At 34.1% G+C, this 22,699-nt stretch overlaps 3 protein-coding genes and 1 long non-coding RNA gene across 4 annotated transcripts; 3 read left to right on the top strand and 1 right to left on the bottom strand.

The window, feature by feature from the left end:
* The first annotated feature begins 238 nt into the window (after window positions 1–238).
* Window positions 239–1,184, top strand: LOC108999767 (organ-specific protein S2-like). Its single transcript, XM_018976672.2, has 2 exons — window positions 239–373; window positions 482–1,184. The coding sequence occupies exons 1-2, from the start codon at window positions 317–319 to the stop codon at window positions 935–937; spliced, it is 513 nt and encodes a 170-aa protein (XP_018832217.1). The 5' UTR covers window positions 239–316; the 3' UTR covers window positions 938–1,184.
* Window positions 1,185–7,743: 6,559 nt separating this feature from the next.
* On the top strand, window positions 7,744–8,720 carry LOC109015093 (organ-specific protein S2-like). The gene is made up of 2 exons (XM_018997577.2): window positions 7,744–7,867; window positions 7,984–8,720. The coding sequence occupies exons 1-2, from the start codon at window positions 7,811–7,813 to the stop codon at window positions 8,440–8,442; spliced, it is 516 nt and encodes a 171-aa protein (XP_018853122.1). The 5' UTR covers window positions 7,744–7,810; the 3' UTR covers window positions 8,443–8,720.
* Window positions 8,721–12,634: 3,914 nt separating this feature from the next.
* On the top strand, window positions 12,635–13,426 carry LOC109015079. The gene is made up of 2 exons (XR_001999832.2): window positions 12,635–12,973; window positions 13,227–13,426. It is a non-coding gene; the product is annotated as an uncharacterized LOC109015079 (long non-coding RNA).
* Window positions 13,362–21,982, bottom strand: LOC109015070 (probable isoprenylcysteine alpha-carbonyl methylesterase ICMEL1). The gene is made up of 11 exons (XM_018997560.2): window positions 21,564–21,982; window positions 19,756–19,832; window positions 19,529–19,598; window positions 19,374–19,454; window positions 18,824–18,898; window positions 17,749–17,850; window positions 17,496–17,636; window positions 16,716–16,781; window positions 16,431–16,574; window positions 14,409–14,499; window positions 13,362–13,885 (listed from the first exon to the last, which is right to left on the bottom strand). Exons 1-11 carry the CDS (start codon window positions 21,884–21,886, stop codon window positions 13,724–13,726), a joined length of 1,332 nt encoding a protein of 443 aa, XP_018853105.1. The 5' UTR covers window positions 21,887–21,982; the 3' UTR covers window positions 13,362–13,723.
* Window positions 21,983–22,699: the final 717 nt, after the last annotated feature.

Below are 22,699 nucleotides of genomic sequence, written 5' to 3'. Positions count from 1 at the left end.
CAAATATAAGACCCGTTTTTCCAAAATCAAAAGAAATGGTTTCCACTTCCCCGGCCATCATTCGTAATAGTCTAAATATTAATAGAATAATACCAGTTCTATATAATCATTGATCAGTAGATTAGGTTCAATGCGGTGCTCCTCATCGCGAGTCCTGAGGATTTCAATCCTTTTCAAAGACATGAATGATTCTCTTCGAATGCTGTCTATAAATACCAAGAACATATAGGTGCTCTATATATGCAGATAACAAAACAATATCATTAACAAGAGCTTTGTACGTACGAGCTGCGCTACATTTATAGATCCAACAGACATGATGAATTCTCGTATTGCATGGCTCGTGATGGCCTTGATCTTCTCAGTTCTCTTGGTAAGGAAATTAATTATTTCAGTCCTGTGTTTGAATATATATTAATTAGATGCAGGTCTAGATAAAATAATAAGTTCTGAGTTTTCTTTTGTATATTTTGCGGAGAAGATTGCTACAGATCATAGTATAGAAGCAAGAAAGGATCCTGGAGAATATTGGATTAGTGTTATGAAAGAAGAGCCCATGCCGGAAGCACTTCAAGTCCTTGTTCCTCTGGATTCCTCACCATCTCAACTCAACAAGAATGCCGATGACTGTCACACGCCTGAGCTGGGCGCAGAGATCAACAAATTAGACCAGCTTGTCGAGGATTTCAAGCATAAAGCTGATCATGATCATCACAAGCAGCGTTTTGTCAAGGATTTCGAGCCTAGACCAAATGTCTCAGCATACGATGGCGATAATGATGTTGGTCATGAATCAGAGAAGAAGTTTATCAAGGACTTCGAACCCAGACCTAATGTCTCAGCTTACACTGATGATCATGTCCACAGTTCTAAAGAAAGAGCATTTGCAGAAGAATTTGATCAGCAAACACCAGATGCTACTATTTATCACGAGTGAGAATTAATTAATTAAGAAGGATAGTGCAATTTATTAGGGACTTCGTACGTGTAAGATAATATATCAGTACGGCAGCTTATAAATAAGTAAAAAATAAGATGCCAAGAAAAAAGAAAAAAGGAATTAGCTATGGAAGAAGATTCCCTAAATATTGCACGCATGGGCTTTTATTTACGTAAAATATATATCTTACTTAAGTGTGTAAGTGTGATGATGATCATCAAATAAAATGTATTAATGCTTGCTGTGATTTATGTTATCTGCAATATGATATTAATTAAGAGTGCGTTAAATTTTTAATAAAATCTTCAACCCTATGATCTCCATTTTCAACCCCCTATGAAGTGGAGTGGTTAGAAGTACTTCTCGATCCATCAGTACTATTCCCACTGGCTACTTGTGAAATCAAGCATGCATATTCCCACTGGATCGATCAGTTGGCAACTTGGTGCAGAACTTTGTCTCTCCAATATTAAATCTCACATAAAAGAACTGAAGAAGCTGTACTGGAAGTTCTTTTAAGAGAAATATCCTAATTTAAAGAGATTTTATAAAATTAAATTCATAAATTAATATGATATAATACTTTAGATTTTATAATAAATATAATTTTATAATATAACATTTTATGTTAATTTGTAAGTTAATTTATTTTTATAAAAAAAAAATTGTAAACTAAATATTTTCCAAAATTCTTTTTTAATGAGTTGGGAAATGAATATATCTACTCTCTCTGATCTCTCTCTCTCGGCAGCAAGTGATGAAGGGGAAGTTGAACCTCTCTTTGCGGGAATAGATGCATATATATATGGTCTTCAATTATATATCGAACGATTTTAATTTGTTTCATATTATTTATCTAGAAATATTGAAAGCGAGCGATTATTTCTCTCCATTATTGACATCATATTCTGCTCATGTAATACGTACAAAAAGGAAAATATTAAGACGAGTTGAAATCTATTTAGCTCGATATATGAAGTTTTTTCTTAGAAAGCATTTAAAAAATAAATGTAAAACCATTTTGCTTGGACTTTTTTTTCCTGATTTATCATATTATTGTCATATCTTCTTTCTCGGAATTCGTGATAATCATGAATATTCTCAACCCTTTGCCTTTGAAGAATGGAAAAATCTTGAGGCCGGTTGGGTATATCTTTCGTTTTCACACCCACCAGTAAAAAATAAACATGTCGGCAGCTTATTGAGATTATAATAAGCACAGATGCACGTAAACCCCTCTCTTTTTCCTCTTTCCTCTTCTCCTTCCCCCTGTAACCCTTCTCATTCATAGTGACCTATTTCTCGAGACCATTGATCCCACCTATGATTTCTATGTTGGGAAGAGCTTTAAACTTTTTTATGTTTGAGGTTTATCTTCTGCCGAGAAATTTTGGGTTGATGATTTATTGTCTATGATCATAGCAATGCAATGGTGGATGACTCGAGGAAAGTGGCGTTGCCTGAAGATGGAATTCATTTTGTGTATATGGTAGCAAAGTTAATGGAATAGAAGGGTGTGAGGATTAAGAGGGTTGACGAGACATGCTTCAGATTTAAGATTGGTGCGGATGGTGTTAATCAATCTTCTTTTGGGGATGGAAAGAAGATGCTTTTTTGGCCTACTGAGATAGGTCCAAATTTAATTCAGATGCAGCTTCAAGAGTTGGGGATGTGAATTCTGGACATTGACTCATCGTGCATGGCTGTTGTTTGTCACAGGTTATACCATTAGTTATAGATTTAATTTGTACTTCGGCATCAAATGAGTGGTGGATAAGTGAAAAATAATAGACGAAATCCAAATGTTTGTCCGGCCAATTCGATATACTCACTGCTGCTATCTCCCTTCTATACATTGTGCATGGCTTTTATAAGTAAAAGCAGAGAAAATGAGAAGAACATAGGAGGTAACAAGGAAGCTCGATTGCAGGTAGGAGAGGGATTTTTATTTTGGGGCAAAGAAGGTCGATTGCAGCTGGGGGAGGGACCTTTTTTAGTGGCGTTGTCCGTCGATTGCAAATGGGGGAGGGACTTTTTTGGGGCGTCGTCCGTCGTAGTCCAGATGGGGGAGGGACTTTTTTTAGGGGCGTCGTCCGTCGAGTGCAGATGGGGGAGGGAGAGGGAGCGAAAGAAGGAAGAAAGAATAGGAGAGAAACAAATTGGTGATCACCTGTATGCGGGTTCAAGAGGAACTTTTGTGGGAGGCTTACATGGCTCTTCATGATTGGTCGGTGTGAAATTAATTTTGGCACCCGACCGGTTGGGAGCTACACTCTTGAAAAATACTCAGAAATTAAAAATGGCATATATCTCTCAAGTCTGAGAAATCCACAGCCCTTCCCACACCTTCACCAGGACCCACAACCCTGTCCACACCCAAAGCTTCAATCTCCAGGCCAAAGAAGGAAACATATAAATTTTAGAAAAATATTATGAAAAATTATACTCATAAAAATATTATGAAAAATTATATTCATCATTCCTGCACTACATACCACATATATATTTTGTTTCTTACCAAATCTATGGTGTATGGATGATGAATATAATAATTCATTTAGTTTAGCAAGACAAAAAAAAAAAAAAAATTCAAGTACTGTGGTGTGTGGTGTAAGGATGATGAATAAAAGGGATAAAATATTACTCACTAATCTTATTGCATAAATGTGATATTATCCATCAACTTTTGAATTTGTTATTTTAAAAATTAAAAGTTGATATATATGAAGATATTAATGAATAATAATAATCAATACATCAAATCCGTGCGATGAAAATAGGATATATATATATATATATATATTTATATAGATATGAAAGTGTTGTACAGAAGATAACGCATGCATAAGCTGTCTTTTAAGCATACACACACACAACAATGCAGTTTTCAAACTTTACACGATTTAATTTATCATGGGATGTATAGTAAATAGCATTTATTTATTTTTTGACGGTTTAATATATAGGTAGGGATCAGCAGGAGGCAAGTAAGCATGATTAATTAGCTTATATGCAGCCGATGACAAAGTAGAATAAATGAGGAAGACATGAAGGCATGGGGGGTTTGAATTAAGGGTCCATCATCATAAAGATCATATAATACATCAATTCATTCTGGTCGGTCTGCCTCAACAATATTGCTTAATTATCAATATTATTAATTATTTACATATATATATATATATAAATATATATATATATATATATATATATATATATATATAATAAGAAGCTGCATGCAGCTTCTGATCTATATATCCATGTACTGATCAGTCAAGCTTTCTAGCTAGGTGATCATCATCTGGTTTTTGGCATTTACCTAAATTATTAAACGTAGAATATTCCTTGGAAAATCAAGGGCAATTTCTTTGAGATCAGGGCAATTAATATTAGTGTGTGTGTGTGTGTGTGTGTATCGAAAGTGGGTTTCTTTAGAACAAAAGTGGGTTTAATTAATTAGCAAAAGTCTAAAAAAAAGGCATTAAAATTACAAGAGTCAGTCATATTGATCCCCATGCAGATCACCTAATTAATTCTCGAATTGATCATGATCATGATATATCAATTGTGTCAAGATGCAGGTATATCATGTATATATATATAGTAGACGTCATCAATTGCATGCCAAATTTAAGCTTCGACCCAAAAGAGAAAAATGGCAGTATTATATATAAGTGCACGAAAACGGAAATATACGTATACGCCCATTTTTGGGTTCATGCATGAATTATACGGCAAATTCCTAGGAAAATTAATGGTTGATCACGACCATATAATTAATATGTCATGATTAGCATGATGACAAGAAGAACTCAATTCGATCGATTGGCACGCACCACAGATAAGGATAGACACGCCGCCATGTGTTTTATGTGCTACAAAACAAAGTAATTAATATTGATGAATGGCTGATCTTGCACATGACATGTCCACTCCTAATACTTTTATATATGATTAAGAAGGTAAAAAAGGGCCCCAAATTACCCCAAGTTGGGATCACCAATATCAATTATTGCATTATTTATTGTCCTCCTAATTAATTCTAGGGTTCTTGATTTGCCTCCACTAAATCACTTTTTTATGTTTCTTAAATCGAATGTAATTAGATCATGTTTAGGAGCCCTTTTACTTGATATATTTAGCTATCTTAAATCTTAATTATTCACTGGAGATTGAAATTGATATTTCTCTTAGTTAATTATGCGCCTGGTTAATATCTCTTGAAACTTGTATTAATTTTTTTTTTTTTAAAATAGACATATGCAGTGAATTATGTTTTATGCAAATTTTTAAGATCGAGGTTAATTTGATGCTTACAACTGCTAAAAACAAAAGAGTACTGATTTTGTTTTAATGAGGACTTAGGCTTTGATTAATATTCTCATGAAAGAAAGAAAAATGTGATCAAATTGTAAGATTATTTATAAAATAATATTTAAAGTAATGAATATTTTAAGAAATAATTGATGAGAATCTTGCTTTATATCTAACTTTTATTTTTATAATACTATATTTTCCCCACAGGTCAATCATTTTGGTTGATCCTTTAATCTCTATCGATCATCATGATAATGTGGTGGACTAAACACGATTAATGTAACACCCTCATGTGCGCCTGTACCTCCCCAAATCGAAAAGAAAAAAAAGAAAAAGAAAAGCAAAGTATTAAATGGAAAAAATATACTCCATCCCCTCCATTTCAAACTATTATTTCTTTTGTAATATGATATTTATTTTGCTAGAGTATTATATATACCTTAAATAGTCGGCAATGATTTAAAACATGTTTGATGTTTGTACAATTTAGGAGTGGTTTGGATTCAGAGATGAGTTGAGATAGTTTGTGAATAGTAGAAGAAAAGTTGAATTATTTATTATATTTTGTTTGAGAATTTGAAAAAGTTGTTTTAGGATTTGAAAAAGTTGAATTGTTTATTATATTTTGTGTGAAAATTTGAGAAAGTTGTAATGATGAGATGAGATGAGTTGAGGTAGATTTTGAATGCAAACAAGGCCTAATCTATTAATTGTTGAGATATTTTCATTAATGAAACCGAAAGGAATTTTAGCACTTACTTTTCCCTCGAGGGTTGGCCGAAAGGAGCAAATTCATTAATAGGTTCCACGTTGATTTTTGTAAAACTGCTATTTTTCTCCGAACGATTTGCTACCTGAGAGTTTGCTTATATTGCACGTGTCTCTCAGGAGTTGCTGAAAAGTAGTAAATCTATCATTTTCGGTCTTGAATGAAGCAAAATAAAAGTAAACCAAAAGAACTAACTTGATAGACAATGTGAGTAGATAGAAGAAGGAGGGAAATGAGAGAGAGAAATATGCTTCCTCATCCGATGAAAATCAGATCTAGAGCCCTTGGTTTTTTTTTTTTTTTTTTTTTTTTTTCTAATAGTTAAATCTTAAAAAAAAAAAACGATAAATGATAACTTGTTTGGAATATTCATTGGGGTTTTTATAAACCCGGCCTTTTGAGTATATATATGTTAATCACCTAAAACTTGTGATTATCTGTCATTATTTTTTGGCAATCATGCCTCTCTTGTCTATTCTGACTTTCAAAATAATAATGCTTACCATACTTTAATAACCTCTTTTGCCTTTTATTTTAATTTTTTCCGATTAACTTGTAATTCAACTGATATGTTGTTGATAAAGGAAAGATAGAGATTCATGTGGATTCTAATCCTGATCACGAACATGTCATCATGATCTCCTAGTAGTTAGAGATAAAATAGCAATGAATGTGGGCTACAACGTAAATAATTGCATACTAGCTAAGATATATAATTTTTCGTAATTATCTTCCATGACACATTGTTTTCTTTCACAACATGTGTTTGTGATCATATGTAACAATTAAACTTACGATTCCTTCGTCTCTTTTATTAATATAACGAGAGGAATAACTTGCTAAATTTAAAATTAATGACTTCATCGTACTAGATAATTACTTATTACTACAAGAAAATTATTTATTTGTGGCCAGTTATTTTCAACACAAATGGTTATTTCCTGTCAAAATGAGTCTGTTTTTATCGTAAATAATCGTCGTTATCGTCGCAAATAATCTATCACAAATGTAGCTTGTGCAGTTTGCTGATGCTTGTATGATTTTAGATGCAAGTGAAACTCACAAGTGCAACCATGCAAACCTCTCATAATTTTTATTTTTTACAAATTAATTTTTGCCTTGCAAATTATATTATATATCATTATTTACTTATTTATTAACCATAGCAATAAACAAGAAGAATAATGTTATTATGTCGCCTCATTTTGCTCCCTCATTTTGATTGTTCTTGTATTTAATGTTTTTTAATTTTTTTTTTTACTTATTGATTAAGAAAGTGACTATTAGTGTATTGGTATATTTTTTTATTTTTAAAAAATATTTAAATATGTTAAAAACATGTAAAGAATAAAAAAATAAAAAAAATAAAAAATAAAATTTATACTAGTGGACATGCCCAACGGTCAAAACTAATCGGCACATTAGCATTACCCAATTAAGAATATGATAGAATAATTTTGTCATGATTATTATGTATCCAAGACCCGTTTTTCCAAAATCAAAACCAATGGTTCCACTTCCTCGGCCATCATTCGTAATAGTCTAATTATTAATAGACTAATGCCAGTTCTATATAATAATTGAGTAGATTAGGTTCAATGCGGTGGTCCTCATCGCTAGTCCTGAGGATTTCAATCCTTTTCAAAGACATGAATGATTCTCTTCGAATGCTGTCTATAAATACCAAGAACATATAGGTGCTCTATATATGCAGACAACAAAACAATATCATTAACAAGAGCTTTGTACGTACGAGCTGCGATACATTTATAGATCTAAGAGACATGATGAATTCTCGTATTGCATGGCTCGTGATGGCCTTGATCTTCTCAGTTCTCTTGGTAAGGAAATTAATTATTTCAGTCCTGTGTTTGAATATATATTAATTAGATGCAATCATGCAGGTCTAGATAAAATAATAATTTCTGAGTTTTCTTTTGTATATTTTGTGGAGCAGATTGCTGCAGATCATAGCATAGAAGCAAGAAAGGATCTTGGAGAATATTGGATTAGTGTTATGAAAGAACAGCCCATGCCGGAAGCACTTCAAGTCCTTGTTCCTCTAGATTCCTCGCCATCTCAACTCAACAAGAATGCCGATGACTGTCACACGTCTGAGCTGGGAGTAGAGATCAACAAATTAGACCAGCTAATTGTCGAGGATTTCAAGCATAAAGCTGATCATGATCACAAGCAGCGTACTTTTGTTAAGGATTTCGAGCCTAGACCCAATGTCTCAGCGTACGATGGCGATGATGATGTTGGTCATGAATCAGAGAAGAAGTTTATCAAGGACTTCGAACCCAGACCTAATGTCTCAGCTTACACCGATGATCATGTCCACGGTTCTAAAGAAAGAGCATTTGCAGAAGAGTTTGATCAGCAAACACCAGATGTTACTATTTATCACGAGTGAGAATTAATTAATTAAGAAGGATAGTGCAATTTATAAGGGACTTCGTACGTGTAAGATAATATATCAGTATGGCAACTTATAAATAAGTAAAACTTAAGACGCCAAGAAAAAATAAAAAAAGGAATTAATTAGCTATGGAAGAAGGTTCCCTAATTGCACGTACAACCATGTAGTTGCATGGGCTTTTATTTATGTAAAATATCTCAGGTGTGTATGTGTGATGATGATCATCAAATTAATAAAATGTATTGCGCGCATATATGCTGTGATTTATGTTATCTGCAATAAGATCTTAATTAATATGTTTTAGATTTTATAATATAATATTTTACGTCAATTTATAAATTTATTTTTATAATTTTTTTTAAACTAAATATTTTCCATTATTTTAATGAGTTAATCTTTTTTTTTTCGGCAGCAAGTGATGATCAAGGGCCGGAAGTTGAAGAACCTCTCTTTGCGGGAATAGAATATGCATATTAATTAATTTGTTTCATATTATTTATCTTGAAATATTGAAAGCGATTGATATTTCTCTCCATTATTAACGACATCATATTCTGCTCATCTAATACGTACAAAAAGGAAAAAAATTAAGTCGAGTTGAAATCTATTTGGCTCGATGAAGTTTTTTCCTAGAAAGCATTTAAAAAATAAATATAAAACCATTTTGCTTGGACTTTTTTTTCCTAATTTATCATATTATTATCATATCTTCTTTCTCGAAATTCGTGATAATCATAATTCTCAACACTTTGCCTTTGATAGAAGAGCCCAGAAATTAATTAAAAAAATGGCATATTATATCCCTCAAGTCTGAGAAATCCACAGCCCTTCCCACACCTTCAAACGGCCAAGACCCACAACCCTGCCCGGCCCACACCCAAAGCTTCAGTCTCCAGGCTGAAGAAGGTAACACATAAATTTTAGAAAGTTATTATAACAAATTCTACTTATCATTCCTATATTACATGTATATCACATATATATATATATATATATATATATTGTGATCTATAAATCCATGTCATGATCAGTCTTTCTAGTTAGCAGAGGATAAAAAAAAAAAATTCTACATACAACTTTAAAGTGCGTAAAAATTACGTAATTATTTTTAAAAAAATAAGATCTACTATTAAAAAATTAATTATTTAAAGATGTTAAATTAATAGTTTTCAGATATTCAAATCACAAGAACATGACTAAAACTTTCAAATAATAACTTACCACTCATTGGCTAAACAAATTAAATAACAAAAGTGATAGAGTTTACTACTTACATACAACTTTAAATACAATTAGGCCTAATTTGTTTTTATAATTTCTCTCAACTCATTTCATCTCATCGTTACAATCTTTTTAAATTCTCATATAAAATAAAATAAAAAATTCATTTTTTTTTAAATTTCAAAACAAAAATAATATTAAAAAAATTTATTCTAACAAAATTTATTCAACTTTTAACTTTAATCTAAACTTATCTCATTTCATCTTATTTGCAAAAACAAAAGTGGCCTTAGTGTTTAAAAATTATTTTTTTTCTGTCCTTTTGAACTGTTTAATGCCAGATTTGTATTTTCCAAAAGGTTATATATGGATTGATCAACACTGAAAATATATGGATTGATAAGAAAAATAAATAAGATGAAGGAAAATGCTAGTTAATTTGCCCTTGGTTTTGACTGCTTATGCATTTTATTTTATTTTATTTTATTTTTAATAATTAAATAAGTGACTATTAATATATTAGTATATATATTTTGAAATGTTTAAAGATGTTAAAAAATATTTTTTTAGAAAAAGTACAATACACCATAGACACGTATAACGGTACATGTTGGACGGCAGAGTACATCAGCATCCTAAGATGAGTTATATGGTTTAGAAAGTTAAAAATTAGAGTATAAGATCAATTATTATGCAGAATACAAACCACATGCATGTGCGTTTATGGTCCGGTACTCCGATGTATATATTAACTTATGGCCGTTTGGGTTTGCGTCAGAAGACTTAAAAAGTAAGGTAAAAGAATCTAAAGCTGATACAATTTGCTTATCTAGAAGTTTTATATTAAAGTATTTTTAGAAAATGCTATTATTTTTCACACACCGCACATTAATATGTGATTTATCATTTTCGTCCTTTTATTTAAACACACGCATACTTCACAGAGCAGAAACCCTAACTAAAAGCTCTCTCCATTTTCTCTTCAAAGATCCGCCCCAGCAAAAACCCAACCCAGGAGGTGGAGCTTCGGCTCCTCCCTCCCTCCATCTGGTTAGACCAGAGGCTGTGTAGCTCTTTATTTTCCAGTTTTATTTGTTTTTCCGTCCAAAGTATGGTGAAATACCAATTTGTTATTTTTCGAAGCCTGTCAACCACCACGGGCCCCTTCGCAGGATTCTTAGGTTGCCAATCCTTTGAACGGCCTAAGGCTTTCGTTGAACGGAGCGACGCGTGAGTCACATGCGCGGGTCATAGCAGCGCATGAGATCCACGTGCCACTGCACCAAGAAACTTCTACTGCTACCATGTGCGAAGTTTCTAGGACCAGGGATCTCGGTTTCATTAGACTTGACTGGCCGCCACACTCCTAATGTGGCACGTGTCCCTCACGCGCCACCACAGTCTCTTATTTTTTTTTGTATTTCGCTTTCCTTCAAGATGAAAATTTGGATCTCTAGTTGTTCGTCATTTTCACATCTATCTTTATGTTTATTGTTATTTCCTTTTATTTAGTTAAAAATAAAAAAGAAATAGTCTCTTAGTTTTTTTGTCCATAGAGTGAAAGTTCTCTCCTCCTCTAGAGGTGGGATTTGAAATCTCTGTTTTAGATAGAGTGTAGTCTCTCAGATGGTTTGTCTATAGAAAGTTATAAAAGTTAAGACCAAACCAGTCACAAAAGAATTTGTATATTGGTGAAGTCCTAACCGTGAGTAGTTGACTTGTAATATGAGTTTTTTCCTGTATGTATTAGGTCACAACTATAATTTCACTTTCATAAATAAATGAAGTCTATTTCTCTGAAAAAAAAACACGCATACTGATGTGTAAATTTTTATATATAAATAGAATGACAAAAATAATAAATCATATGATAATGTGTGGTGTAAGGATGATAAGTAATATTTATCTTTTCGACAAACTTTACCCATTTATATATTTTCATCTCCTCCCTTAATAAGTCTCCAACAGTGCGACATCTACATCCAGGATTCTCATCGATGATGCAGCATTTATATCCTAGTTGATTTCTACAAGAAAAATGCTACTTTAATTTGTTCACTCAATTTGTCCTCTCATTTTGACACATCATGTATTTTAATTTTTTTTCTTCACTTAATAGTTAAAGAAGTGACTATTAGTATATTAATTGATATATTTTTTTATATTTTTAAAAAATATTTTAAAATGATAAAAAAATATGAATAAAAAATAAAATAAAAATTTAAACTAACGGTAAGATAGAGCGGTAGACTCTGAGTGGCAGAGTAGCACCGCTCTTTCTACAATATCCATGCAGGATGGCCTAAATTCTTGTTTCCTTAACTCTCTATATATATAACGCCATCTCCCTCCTTTTTTTAACTCCTGCTCCAACTCTATTAATTATAGAATACTCATGAGTTAGCTACTACAGATCATCTAAAACGGGTGGTGTTTATTTGTGAGACTTTGATTCTAATCTTCGATTCACTGCAACCATCATGCATGATCAGTCGGAAGATGAGTAGGATCATAAGGTTTTTGAAGACAATTTTTATATTATATTTTTTAAAAAGATGCAAATTCTTGTAGCATCAGTTATAAACCATGCATAAAAAGCATCAAAACCATGTTAGAAAGTGTGTGTGAAGGCATATATATATATATATTATAATTTGGACAAATGTTAGCTTTTAATTCTTTTAACGTGACATCAAATCATTAGGCGTAAAATATATCAAAGAATTTTTCTGTAGTCGACGTCGCATTAACAAACGATAAATTAAAGAATGATCGATGAATATGATTTTTATTCTGTAATGTATAATAGTAATAAAAGCAGTATATACCATGCATGGCGTGTCAGGAAAAAAATTACTAAGCGGAGCATCTGATACTAAAGCCTTTCATGATCAAGTGCTCTCCAAATCATTTGTTCCATTCTCTCCAAATGCCACCATTCCCTAATTGGCCTTGTCATCTTTTAACTGTCACTACTGATGATTCGAATTCTTCTGCTCGCATGCAGCAGTCTTGGAACTCTGCTATAAAAGAGCATGTTTGGAAGAAGACATTAATCGAGACCACCGAGTTAGATCGATAAAAACTTTCATTTTCCAGTACTACATCTCGTTTGTTTTAGACAGATCTTGAGATCAGAAAAATGGCATCAGTGAAGGCTGAAAAAACAGTGAGCACTCAATCATCTGGGCAGGTGAAGAAGGAGCCTGCAGCCAAGCCCAGTGATAATGCAACCAAAGCTCCAGCATCCAAGTCCGGTGCAAAGAAAGCCGCACCAAAGGCGCCTCCGGAACCAAAGAAGAAGGTATATGTCATGCATGCATGGCACCCTGCAGAGATGCGTTCTCTCTCTCTCTCTCTCTCTTTTGGATTGAAGAAATCGAATTTATACGCTCCAGAATAGTGGTTACAATCAGTGACGGAGCTAGGATTTTACTTCAGGGTGCAAATTTCAAAATTAATATTTTATCTCCAATTAAAAGGAAAAAATACAAACTCATTACTCTTATGCATGCGTGCTTGATCTTGTAATTGAAAAAAGGTTCTGATGCTTGTAGGGAAAAGGAGGCAAATCAACAAAGCACTAACCAAACAGCCTGTGTGATGTCTGAGTACAAAAAGCAGCTACAAGAAGATCAGAGTTTACATTTCTCTAATACCCTTATGGTTTAGTTAAATTGTGTACTACGAAATTAATATCCATGTAAGTCTTAGCTAGGCTAAGCTTATTTCAATAACAACGATGATCTTCTAAGTATATCAACTTCTTTATTTCTCAGTCATGCTGTTTCTTTTTAATAATAATAATAAATTATCTTCCACATTTTTTTAATCACCCGACTTTATTGTAAATTACATATACTAAAATGACCAAGTAGCTGTTTCGCGAAATAATCCCCCCGGCCCCGAGCTTCGGTACGTCGCCAGGGTGGGGGGATAAGAAATATAACCATCACTCTAACGTATATACAGTATGTGGGTGAATGAACAAAAATATATATGGGTTTTGAAGTACTTTTTAGGTTAGTTGAGGGATCGACCATATAATATGTGGTTAGAATGGGCTGACTCTGCTTGCCCACTGCAACATAAATTCAGGTAGAAGGCGTTTGTTTGGAGGAGCCACTTCATCTTTGTGTAGGGCCTCCGCATCACCAGCATGAATGATGGCTAATAAATCTTCAAACATCGGATCTCTACCCCCTCTCATTGGGTCCTGAGTAGCATGTGAAAGGATATAAATATATCAACCGAGTTCCTTTTTGTATTTTCCTCAATCAGTAACTGACATAATTGGACTGAGATTAACGGTCACTTGCATATATATATATATATATATATATATAAGTATGCATGCCAAAGTAGCTGAAGAAAGAGCTCCAAAAATGAGAAAGGTTATGCAAAGGATGACTTGAACCTAATTTCAGGGTAGGAAAGAACCCAAAACCAGTTTCTTCAAGAAACAGGAAGAACAAAAGCATTGATTTGAAGAAGTTTTAGTGTTGCATTGAACAAAAAATGAATGGTTTTGAAAAATGAGGATGAGATAGATTCTAAAAAAAAAAAAAAATTGTCATAGAAACTATAGCCCATCGAGAGAAGAAGAATCTCAGTCAATTAAAGGAGCATCCTAATAGACAAAAAGAATGACTTGAACCACCTCAGTGGTTTCTCCATTCTACAAAAGCAACATCTTGAGAAAATAAACTAAAAATGATGCATTTTAAGTCCTCCCTTACCTGAATAAACAGATCAGTGTGAGTCTTTCCTTCATACAAAATGTATTCAGCTTTTACCCCGACTCCGAGAAGCGTTTCAGCAAAATTCTTACTGCACAAAAGAAGATGATACTTTTTTTTTTAAAGGTAATCAAGAAATTTTATTCACAGGAAAAGGAGGTATAGCCAAGTACACAGGATGCATACATGAGAAGTACCTAACTAGGATTTACAACCGAAAGCTGAAAATCATGGACTATTAAGTCCATTACATTCAATGAAAAAAATAAGAACAAGGTTTTAAAAAAGAAAACTTTAAACTCATCTAGTGTCCTCTCGTGATCCTCAAAGCTCCTATCATTTCTCTCCTGCCAAATGCACCAACACATACATATAGGGGTCATCTTCCATATTGCTGCCACTTGAGGATTGCCTACGATACTATTATTGACTTCCATAGGGCCCCCCTTTCTCGTTGGTACCGCCCCAACCATTTACCCAAAAGAGCTTTATTGAACTTTCATCAATTACGGATCCCCAATCCACCCCTAGACATGGGTGTGAAAAAAGTTGACTAGTTCACCAGATGGAATTTGAACTCGTCGTCCATCCCACTCCACAAGAAATCCCGTTGTAGCTTCTCAATACGACTGGCTATCTTTGTAGAGAGAGGGAACAAGGATAGGAAATAGGTTGGTAGATTAGAAATGGTACTTTAATTAAAGTAAGCCTACCCCCTTTAGACAGGTATAACCTTTTCCAAGAAGCCAATTTACGTTCCACCTTTTCAATCACGACATTCCAAATCCCCTCTAATTTGAAGGAAGCACCCAAAAGTAGGCCAAGATACTTCATAGGTAGAGAAGATACCTTACCTCCAAGGAGTCAAGCTAGATTCGCTGCATTTGGGACAACTCCCACCGGCAACAATTCAAACATTGAAAGATTCACTCTCAAACTGGAGACAACTTCAAAACAAATGAGGAGAGCTCTCAAAGATTGAATGTGCCCATGGTTTGCTCCACAAAAAATTAGAATATCATCGGCAAAAAGCAAATGAGAAATATCAATAGAGCTATAATCACCATTCCCCACTGAGAAGCCATAGAGATCAAACAAGAGCCTTCATTAGAAGATGATAATTAGAGCCTACGGCACAAGTTTGTGCTCTCTCCAAGCATCACAACTCCAGTAGCATCAAAATCTTGGGATCACTGGTCTAAGAATTAAGAAGCCACCTCAAAGCAAGCCAAAGCGATGGGTAGGGCAGACACCATTTTTCTCATGTTTGGTTGGGAGGACGTGGGAGAGGGATGGAAAGTGACATGGGTAGGGCAGACAGGTTATTTGACCGTCTCTCTCTCTCTCTCTCTATCTCTCTCTGCTCCCTATCCCTATGCCTGAATTCCTATCCTATTTCCGGCGCTTCTCGCCAGGAATAACTCCTTAATCTCAAATCAACTATACTTGTTATTTAAGGCATTACTACCCCAAATTAATTATACTTGTTGATTACAAACTAATAACATTTATTATTATTTCAAAAGTGACGTTTGAAAGCAAACGTTTTTAAAAATGCAGATCAGGAATGAACATGTAATCTACAGCAAATATCTGTATCCACAACTACTCAGTAAAAACACTTTCAAGGGGAATAATATATATATATATATATAGCATGTGGCCTGTTATCCCCGCATTCAACATTAATACCATGGTCAGTGAATCTAGTAAGGTACTGATGCTAATAGATTGTATCGAGATTTAACTCTTTATAACTACTCACTGGACCCAAAGCAATGCAATCATATCTCATAAGATCTGAAGGACAACCGTGCCTTTTAGCGCAGTAATGCCTTAAATAATTTGACATCAGTATAGTACTTCTATACAAAACAAATTGACACTACTATAGTACTATTACTTTAAAACAAGAATGTCAGCAATAAAAACTTATCTCAACACCCCAGTGAGCCTAGCACACCATTTGATTTAAAAGTAATTAGATGCAGTCACACAATTAAGTCCAGAGCAGATTCAGACCTGGCACCTGAAGGTATGGAGTAATCTGCATTGCCATGAAATAAAAAAATAGGTGGTAAGAGGTTCATGGCATTTCTAACATTCGGGTCCTGGACCATTACTTCGGGGGAGAATTGTCGCAGGGATTCTTCCCCTTCCATTATGCTGTATAAAATCAAGTGATCAGTTCAAACAAGTGACTGGGAGAGATTAGATCATAAAGAAAATATTGTTTTTCTAAAAGTATAAACCAAACTATATTTCATGCACTGCAATAATTTATTTGAAAATTAAGATGGCACCTACCTTAAAAAAAGGGATCGGTACAGACCCCGACTATGGAAGTAATCTACTAGATTAGGCAAATTGTACCTGTTTATGGACATTACAATAACTGTAATATCAACATAACTTTCAAGTTCAAACACAAGAAACATAAGGTGCAAAAATGCTTGAAAGAGAATGTAATTGGTGAAAAGATCATAACTAGAATAAGACAATACTATTTACCATAGCACTTTTTTCCTTACTCACCAATCGAAAAAAGTAAACCCACACTTATAAAATTATAAATAAGCATATCTTGTTTTCAACTACAAACTCCAACAAATTATGTCATTTATACTGGGATGAGCATGATTTACAGAAATTTCGGTTAAAATATAGTTGAACTATGAAGCCCTGAAGCTCAACTTAGGCAAAGACAAAGCCAACATAGTTGATTCACCCTAACACCCCAATATCACATTTAGTTCTGCACTTTAATCTGTAACACTCCAGAAGAAACACTTGGAAGGAAAGGATAAAGAAGAAGCAGACTGGAATGATATGATGGGAGAAAAAAGGGTTCACACTTGAATAAATGCATGCAATCACCGCACGACCCAACATTCCAAAACTCTCTAATTTCAGATATTACAACCTGAATCAACCAATTATGATCTCCTGACAAAATGGTTGATCATCTTAATAATCCATTTTAAGGGGAAGTGTCAAATCAAAAGAAACATGTAATAGGGTCTGTCTATTGTGCTTGAATTACAAGAAAGAACTCCATATGGTTAAAAAAATGCAACATACACTCACCCTCCAGATAAACCAAAATAAGCCTTTATCTGGGAGACACTCCAAGAAGTGCTCTCCCCTTCACCAGCTTCTTTAATTGCCTGATCCAAGATCGTGCAAGCACCAATATGTGCACCAGCTGACTGTCCCATTAGATATATCCTACGCAAATGAAGTGCAAGCAACATCTTCGTTAACAACTCCAAAACCTCATTTTATTCCCAACAATAAATTCATGCTTTAAGTTTATATAAAAATGAGAATAATCTATTACCTGTCAGGATCACCTCCATATTCAGCAATATTGTTGCACACAAATGAGATACCTTGGGAAGTATCCTTTACCATATCACTCATGGTCCCCTGAGGGAAATTCCTGCATCAATAGTCAACTAAAGCCCATGATAGAATGAAATGGTATTACAGGTAGATAGATTTTATGCACTTCACCCAGAAACCACCCAACAATACATCTACAGCCTAAGAATGTTCAAGCAAGCATATTACTTGTCCATGTCCATGAAAAAGAAAATCAATATGTAAGCTCATAGTCAAGGCAGACTTTTTAAAAAAAAAAAAAATAGAAATTGGATTTTATAGACAGAACATTAAAACAGAAGAAACTGCAAGTGATACCTAAGGGTTTTAAGCTATCAATGATTGTTGGATCAGTCAACTGCATCTTATATATAGCATTAGAACACATTAGAGGGGAATTGAAATACAGGCAACACCATCATCACAAAGAGACAAGGTTGGTCCACATTTAAAAGAATATTCTTTACTTTTTAGGGGTACTTCAGTATTTTTTCCTTCTTCCAGGAAGTTTGAGCTTAGGCAAACATCTTAATGATGTTAGGACATGTTCAAGGAATATGTAACATTTGCTTCTGATGGACATAGGATAGGAAAATGTTGTGTTCTTGAGGTTTTGTATGGTAAGGATCATACTCTAGGTTTGGTACTAGATAGTGAGCTGAATGGCTTAATGTAAATTAAGTACAAATCTCCATAGAGTTGGATTTCCAAGGTTTGGGCGCAGATACTCCTTGAGAAAAATGATTAATTTTCCTCTTAATGAGGAAAAGAGCTTCTTGAGATATATGATTACTACACTATAAAATGTGCATATTGGTGACCTTACTACGAAATAGTTAGGGATAAATAAATGTCCCTACAAGAAATAGAATGTTACAGCTTTTGTGATAAATATCATATAGAGGCAGTGTCATGAGCAAACAAATCTCAATAAATGCAAAGGAGAACTTCATCCAGAATATAGTTTGTGATGGCTAGATGAGATCGGTTATGCACAACAATATGCTGTTGCTTGGAGTAAATCATATCACCTGTAATCTATGCATGCCACAATGATGTCTCTTTCTGATAACTGTTGTCCTAAAAGACAACCCCATGCTTTGTAACTGTATAAAAAAAACTCTCAAAACATATAGATAAGCAGGCATATGGTGTAAAAAAAAAAACAAGTAATTTTTTGAAATGAACAGAATCCGACAAGACTAGCCAATAAGAAACTTAAATCCAATTTTATAATTACATGAACAAAAAATCAAAACAAGATTCTAATATTTACAACAAACATACATGTAATCATTTAACCCAGAATAGTCTCTTTCAATTTGCAACTTGATTCCAGATATACCTACTCGTACCCATTTCTGCTATTGTTTCTTCCTCTTCTCATGCAAGTACTAACCAAATGCCATTTTAAATTTCAATGTTAGTAATATTTTGTATATTTATTGCATAACTTAACAGACGAATCTATTTGTTGCTTAAGAGTCAAGTTTCTAGAACCAAAAACTTTTCTGCTATTATTCCTATTTTATTAGACTTCCTACTGCAACTTCATTAACCATCAATGAAAGCATCTCTCACCCAATAATCCAGGCTCCACCTGTTACAAATGCAATGACTGGCTTCAGCCCTTCACTATTTTTGGGTAGATACAGATCCAGCCTGAAGAACAAATTTAAACAATTCAAGCCACTCATCCATGAAATTAAACGGTGTATAAAATTCATTAATATTACCTATTTCTGGGCTGATCACCATAAACTATGCTTCTGCGAACCTGAGGGGAGAAGAAATAGTAATATCCTACTGCAAAAGATAAGCAGACTAGTCATGCACCACTGAGTTGGACAGAGATAGCTCATGCTACATAAATGACTGCAAAAATATACATCGCCTAAATTTTGGGCAATTAAAAAGTTGATATGCATGAAAATATTACAACAGAATATTCAATATTACAGACCTTGAAGAAAACCTGGGAAAAGTAGCAAAGAGTAACAACCAAGGGCAAGAAATCTTGTAATCCATTTGTAACCTACCCTGAATAAAAATAAATGATTAGAACACATCTTGACCTGGTAATACAGATAGGCTTGATAAAGCATCTCAAATAAACATTAAAGTATGTAAAACCGAAAATCCAAATCCCTGAAGGACTTAAAAGATCACAAAAATGGAGTTGGAGCTACGACAAGTGTTCCCTTCCTCCTTCCAGTGTCTGTAAAAGTGTTTGAGGGTGGTTAAGTGACCTACATGTTAAAACCCACACAAAATAGACAAGGGTTTTCTATCATCTCCAACCAGTTGACATAGTCCCAACCTTTTTAGATTATTTCTCCTTTATAACTTTCTCAGTTCTCAACCATTCCTCTCTCTCTCTCCTAGGGAGGCAAGTTCATACATGTAGAGTCACTATCGTACTTCATATGTGTTTAGACCTTCATCACCATAATTGTGTCACATAGTCACATACAAAGGCCACATCTTGTTTTCTTCAGTTGCATTTACTTTTAAAAGTACCATTCAGGTCATCTAAACACTCGATGTTCTTCCCATCTTCCCTGTCCCTCTAAGAGAGCCTACTTCATATGTGTAGTCTAATTGCCTACTTCACATGTTTAGTCCATCATCATATTTCTATCACATAGTCACATATACAGTCCACTTCTTATTTTCTTCAGGTGCAATTACTTTTAAAGTACCATTCAAGGCATCTAAACACTCTCGATGTTCGTCCCACCTTTGCTATCCCTATTAGAGAGCCTACATCGTATGTGTACTCCAATTGCCTACTTCAGTAGATGTTTAGACCTTCATAATCATAACTATATCACATAGTCACATATAGAGTCCATTTCTTGATTCCTTCAGGTGAAATTACTTGTGAAACAAACCACCGAGGTATCTAACTCTCTCGAAGTTCTTTCCACATTTCCTGTCCCTCAACGACCTTTTTGATATGTGTACTCTCAATTGCCTACTAAACCTTCATGGACAAATTTCTATTCCATTTTAAAACTTCATGATCAAAATTTCCTCACATATTTATATATAAAGGCAATTTCTCGTTCTTTTTCTCCGATATCAGTACTTAAAAAATACTGTGCCACATCATATGGGTTATGTTTAGCATGTGGAGGAAAAGATTGTGCTTTGACTATCTGTCCTAAAACATCTAAATTAACTTCTTCCTCTTTTTTTTATAGGTAATCAAGAAATTTTATTCATAGGGAAAGGAGGCATAGCCCAAGTACAAAACATCTAAATTAACTACAGGTGACAATAAACAACCTGCCAGTAGGCAGGGCCCTGATTGATAAACCCCTACCCTTACTCATATCAGAAGTGGCTAAGAATAACTTTTTAGGGTTGGCAACAAAATTACTGCTCTTCCCATCCATGATCTTAGAAGTCTCAGCTATTTCAAGTTTAGAGGATGAAATTCAAACCTCAAAATCTCGAACTGAAAGCAATTGTCTTCCGGAAACATGTAACAAATACGTTTTTTGATAGGTAAAACATGGAACAAATATATGAAGGGGAAAAATAAGGAGTCAACTATTTAGTGAGTTTTTATACGGTAGGCTCATTTCCCTCCATACCCCCCGGCGATCCTCAAGAAAAACTTATGCAAAAAGTTCTCTGAAAATCAAGATTACCTTCAAATATAATTCTTATCTTATTAAATCTAAAAGAAATCTTGCCATCGCAAAACAGAGCAATTCTCAGAATCTACAAAAACAACCACGTGAAAGAATTAAAAAATGGTACCCAAGATATCTCAGGAGCTCCAAAGTCAACCGGGTCAGCAAGAACGTCTCGGCCGCAACGTGCACCACATCGCGGCCAAATGACTGGCGGCGTCCGTCGCCGCCGGAGAGTGAAGACAGCGAGTTTTCGCTCGCGATCCGGCGCCTCCTCTGTTGATAGGAGCTAGAACTGGTCGTCGTGGTGGGGGTTAAGGCCCTCGGTAGAAGGGGATTTGGGGATGAGGCTTTGTCAACCGCGAGGGACGGAGAAAAAGGAAGACTGCTAGTTGGGTCATCCCCTCCTCCCATGAGTGGCATCGTGGGTGTGGAAGCAGCGGAAGCCATGGTTGAAGGGGATGGCTGTCCCAATCAGGAATGCGAGGGCTCGTTGGATATAGGTAGGGTTGGAGATCGCATTTTTTTAATTTTTTATTTCTCACTTAAATATGCACACTTGTCTCTATTTAACTGGTTTTTTTGTAGGCATGGGAAAGCGAGCAGAACTGGCTCAGCGGAGTATCAAGATCCAACGTAGAGTGGGTTGGTGCGTGTCTATTAGCACGTTTTTCTGCCTGGGCATTGCCATTGGATTTCTTTAAAATTTAATGAAAAGTATATATTTTGTATAAATAAAAAAATTTTTTATTTATAATTTTATATTAAATTAATTATTAAATTTATTAAAATAATAATATAATATTATTTTTTTAATAATAATATTTTTATTTTTTTATATTTTACAATTATACTAACTATATATACATTAATAATTTAATTTTATACTTAAATTATTGATACTAATTATAGGGTTATTCATATTGTTAAGACCAAAAAATTCATCAACACCCATCATGCAGTAATGTTAGTTAAAAAAATACTTAAAAGAAAAGATGAAAGAATTACATTGCACTAATTATAAGAAATGTAATAAATACATCTACTTCTTACATACAAGCTTAAAATTACAATATAGAACGTAATACCAACCTATATTTTTTAATGAACGTGTCATGAATGGACAAATACCGATACTATGTGCATATATGATTCATCTCTGAAGGTCGAAGAGGGCAGCTCCAACCAAGCCCAACCATAATGTCAAAGCCACCCAGAGAGCTCTACTGTTCTTGACTCCACTAGGAGGCCACCATACTAGAG

The sequence above is a fragment of the Juglans regia genome, chromosome 16 (assembly GCF_001411555.2).
Source record: "Juglans regia cultivar Chandler chromosome 16, Walnut 2.0, whole genome shotgun sequence".
Classification (NCBI taxonomy): Eukaryota; Viridiplantae; Streptophyta; class Magnoliopsida; order Fagales; family Juglandaceae; genus Juglans; species Juglans regia.
This window is presented reverse-complemented; position numbering and strand designations above follow the sequence as displayed.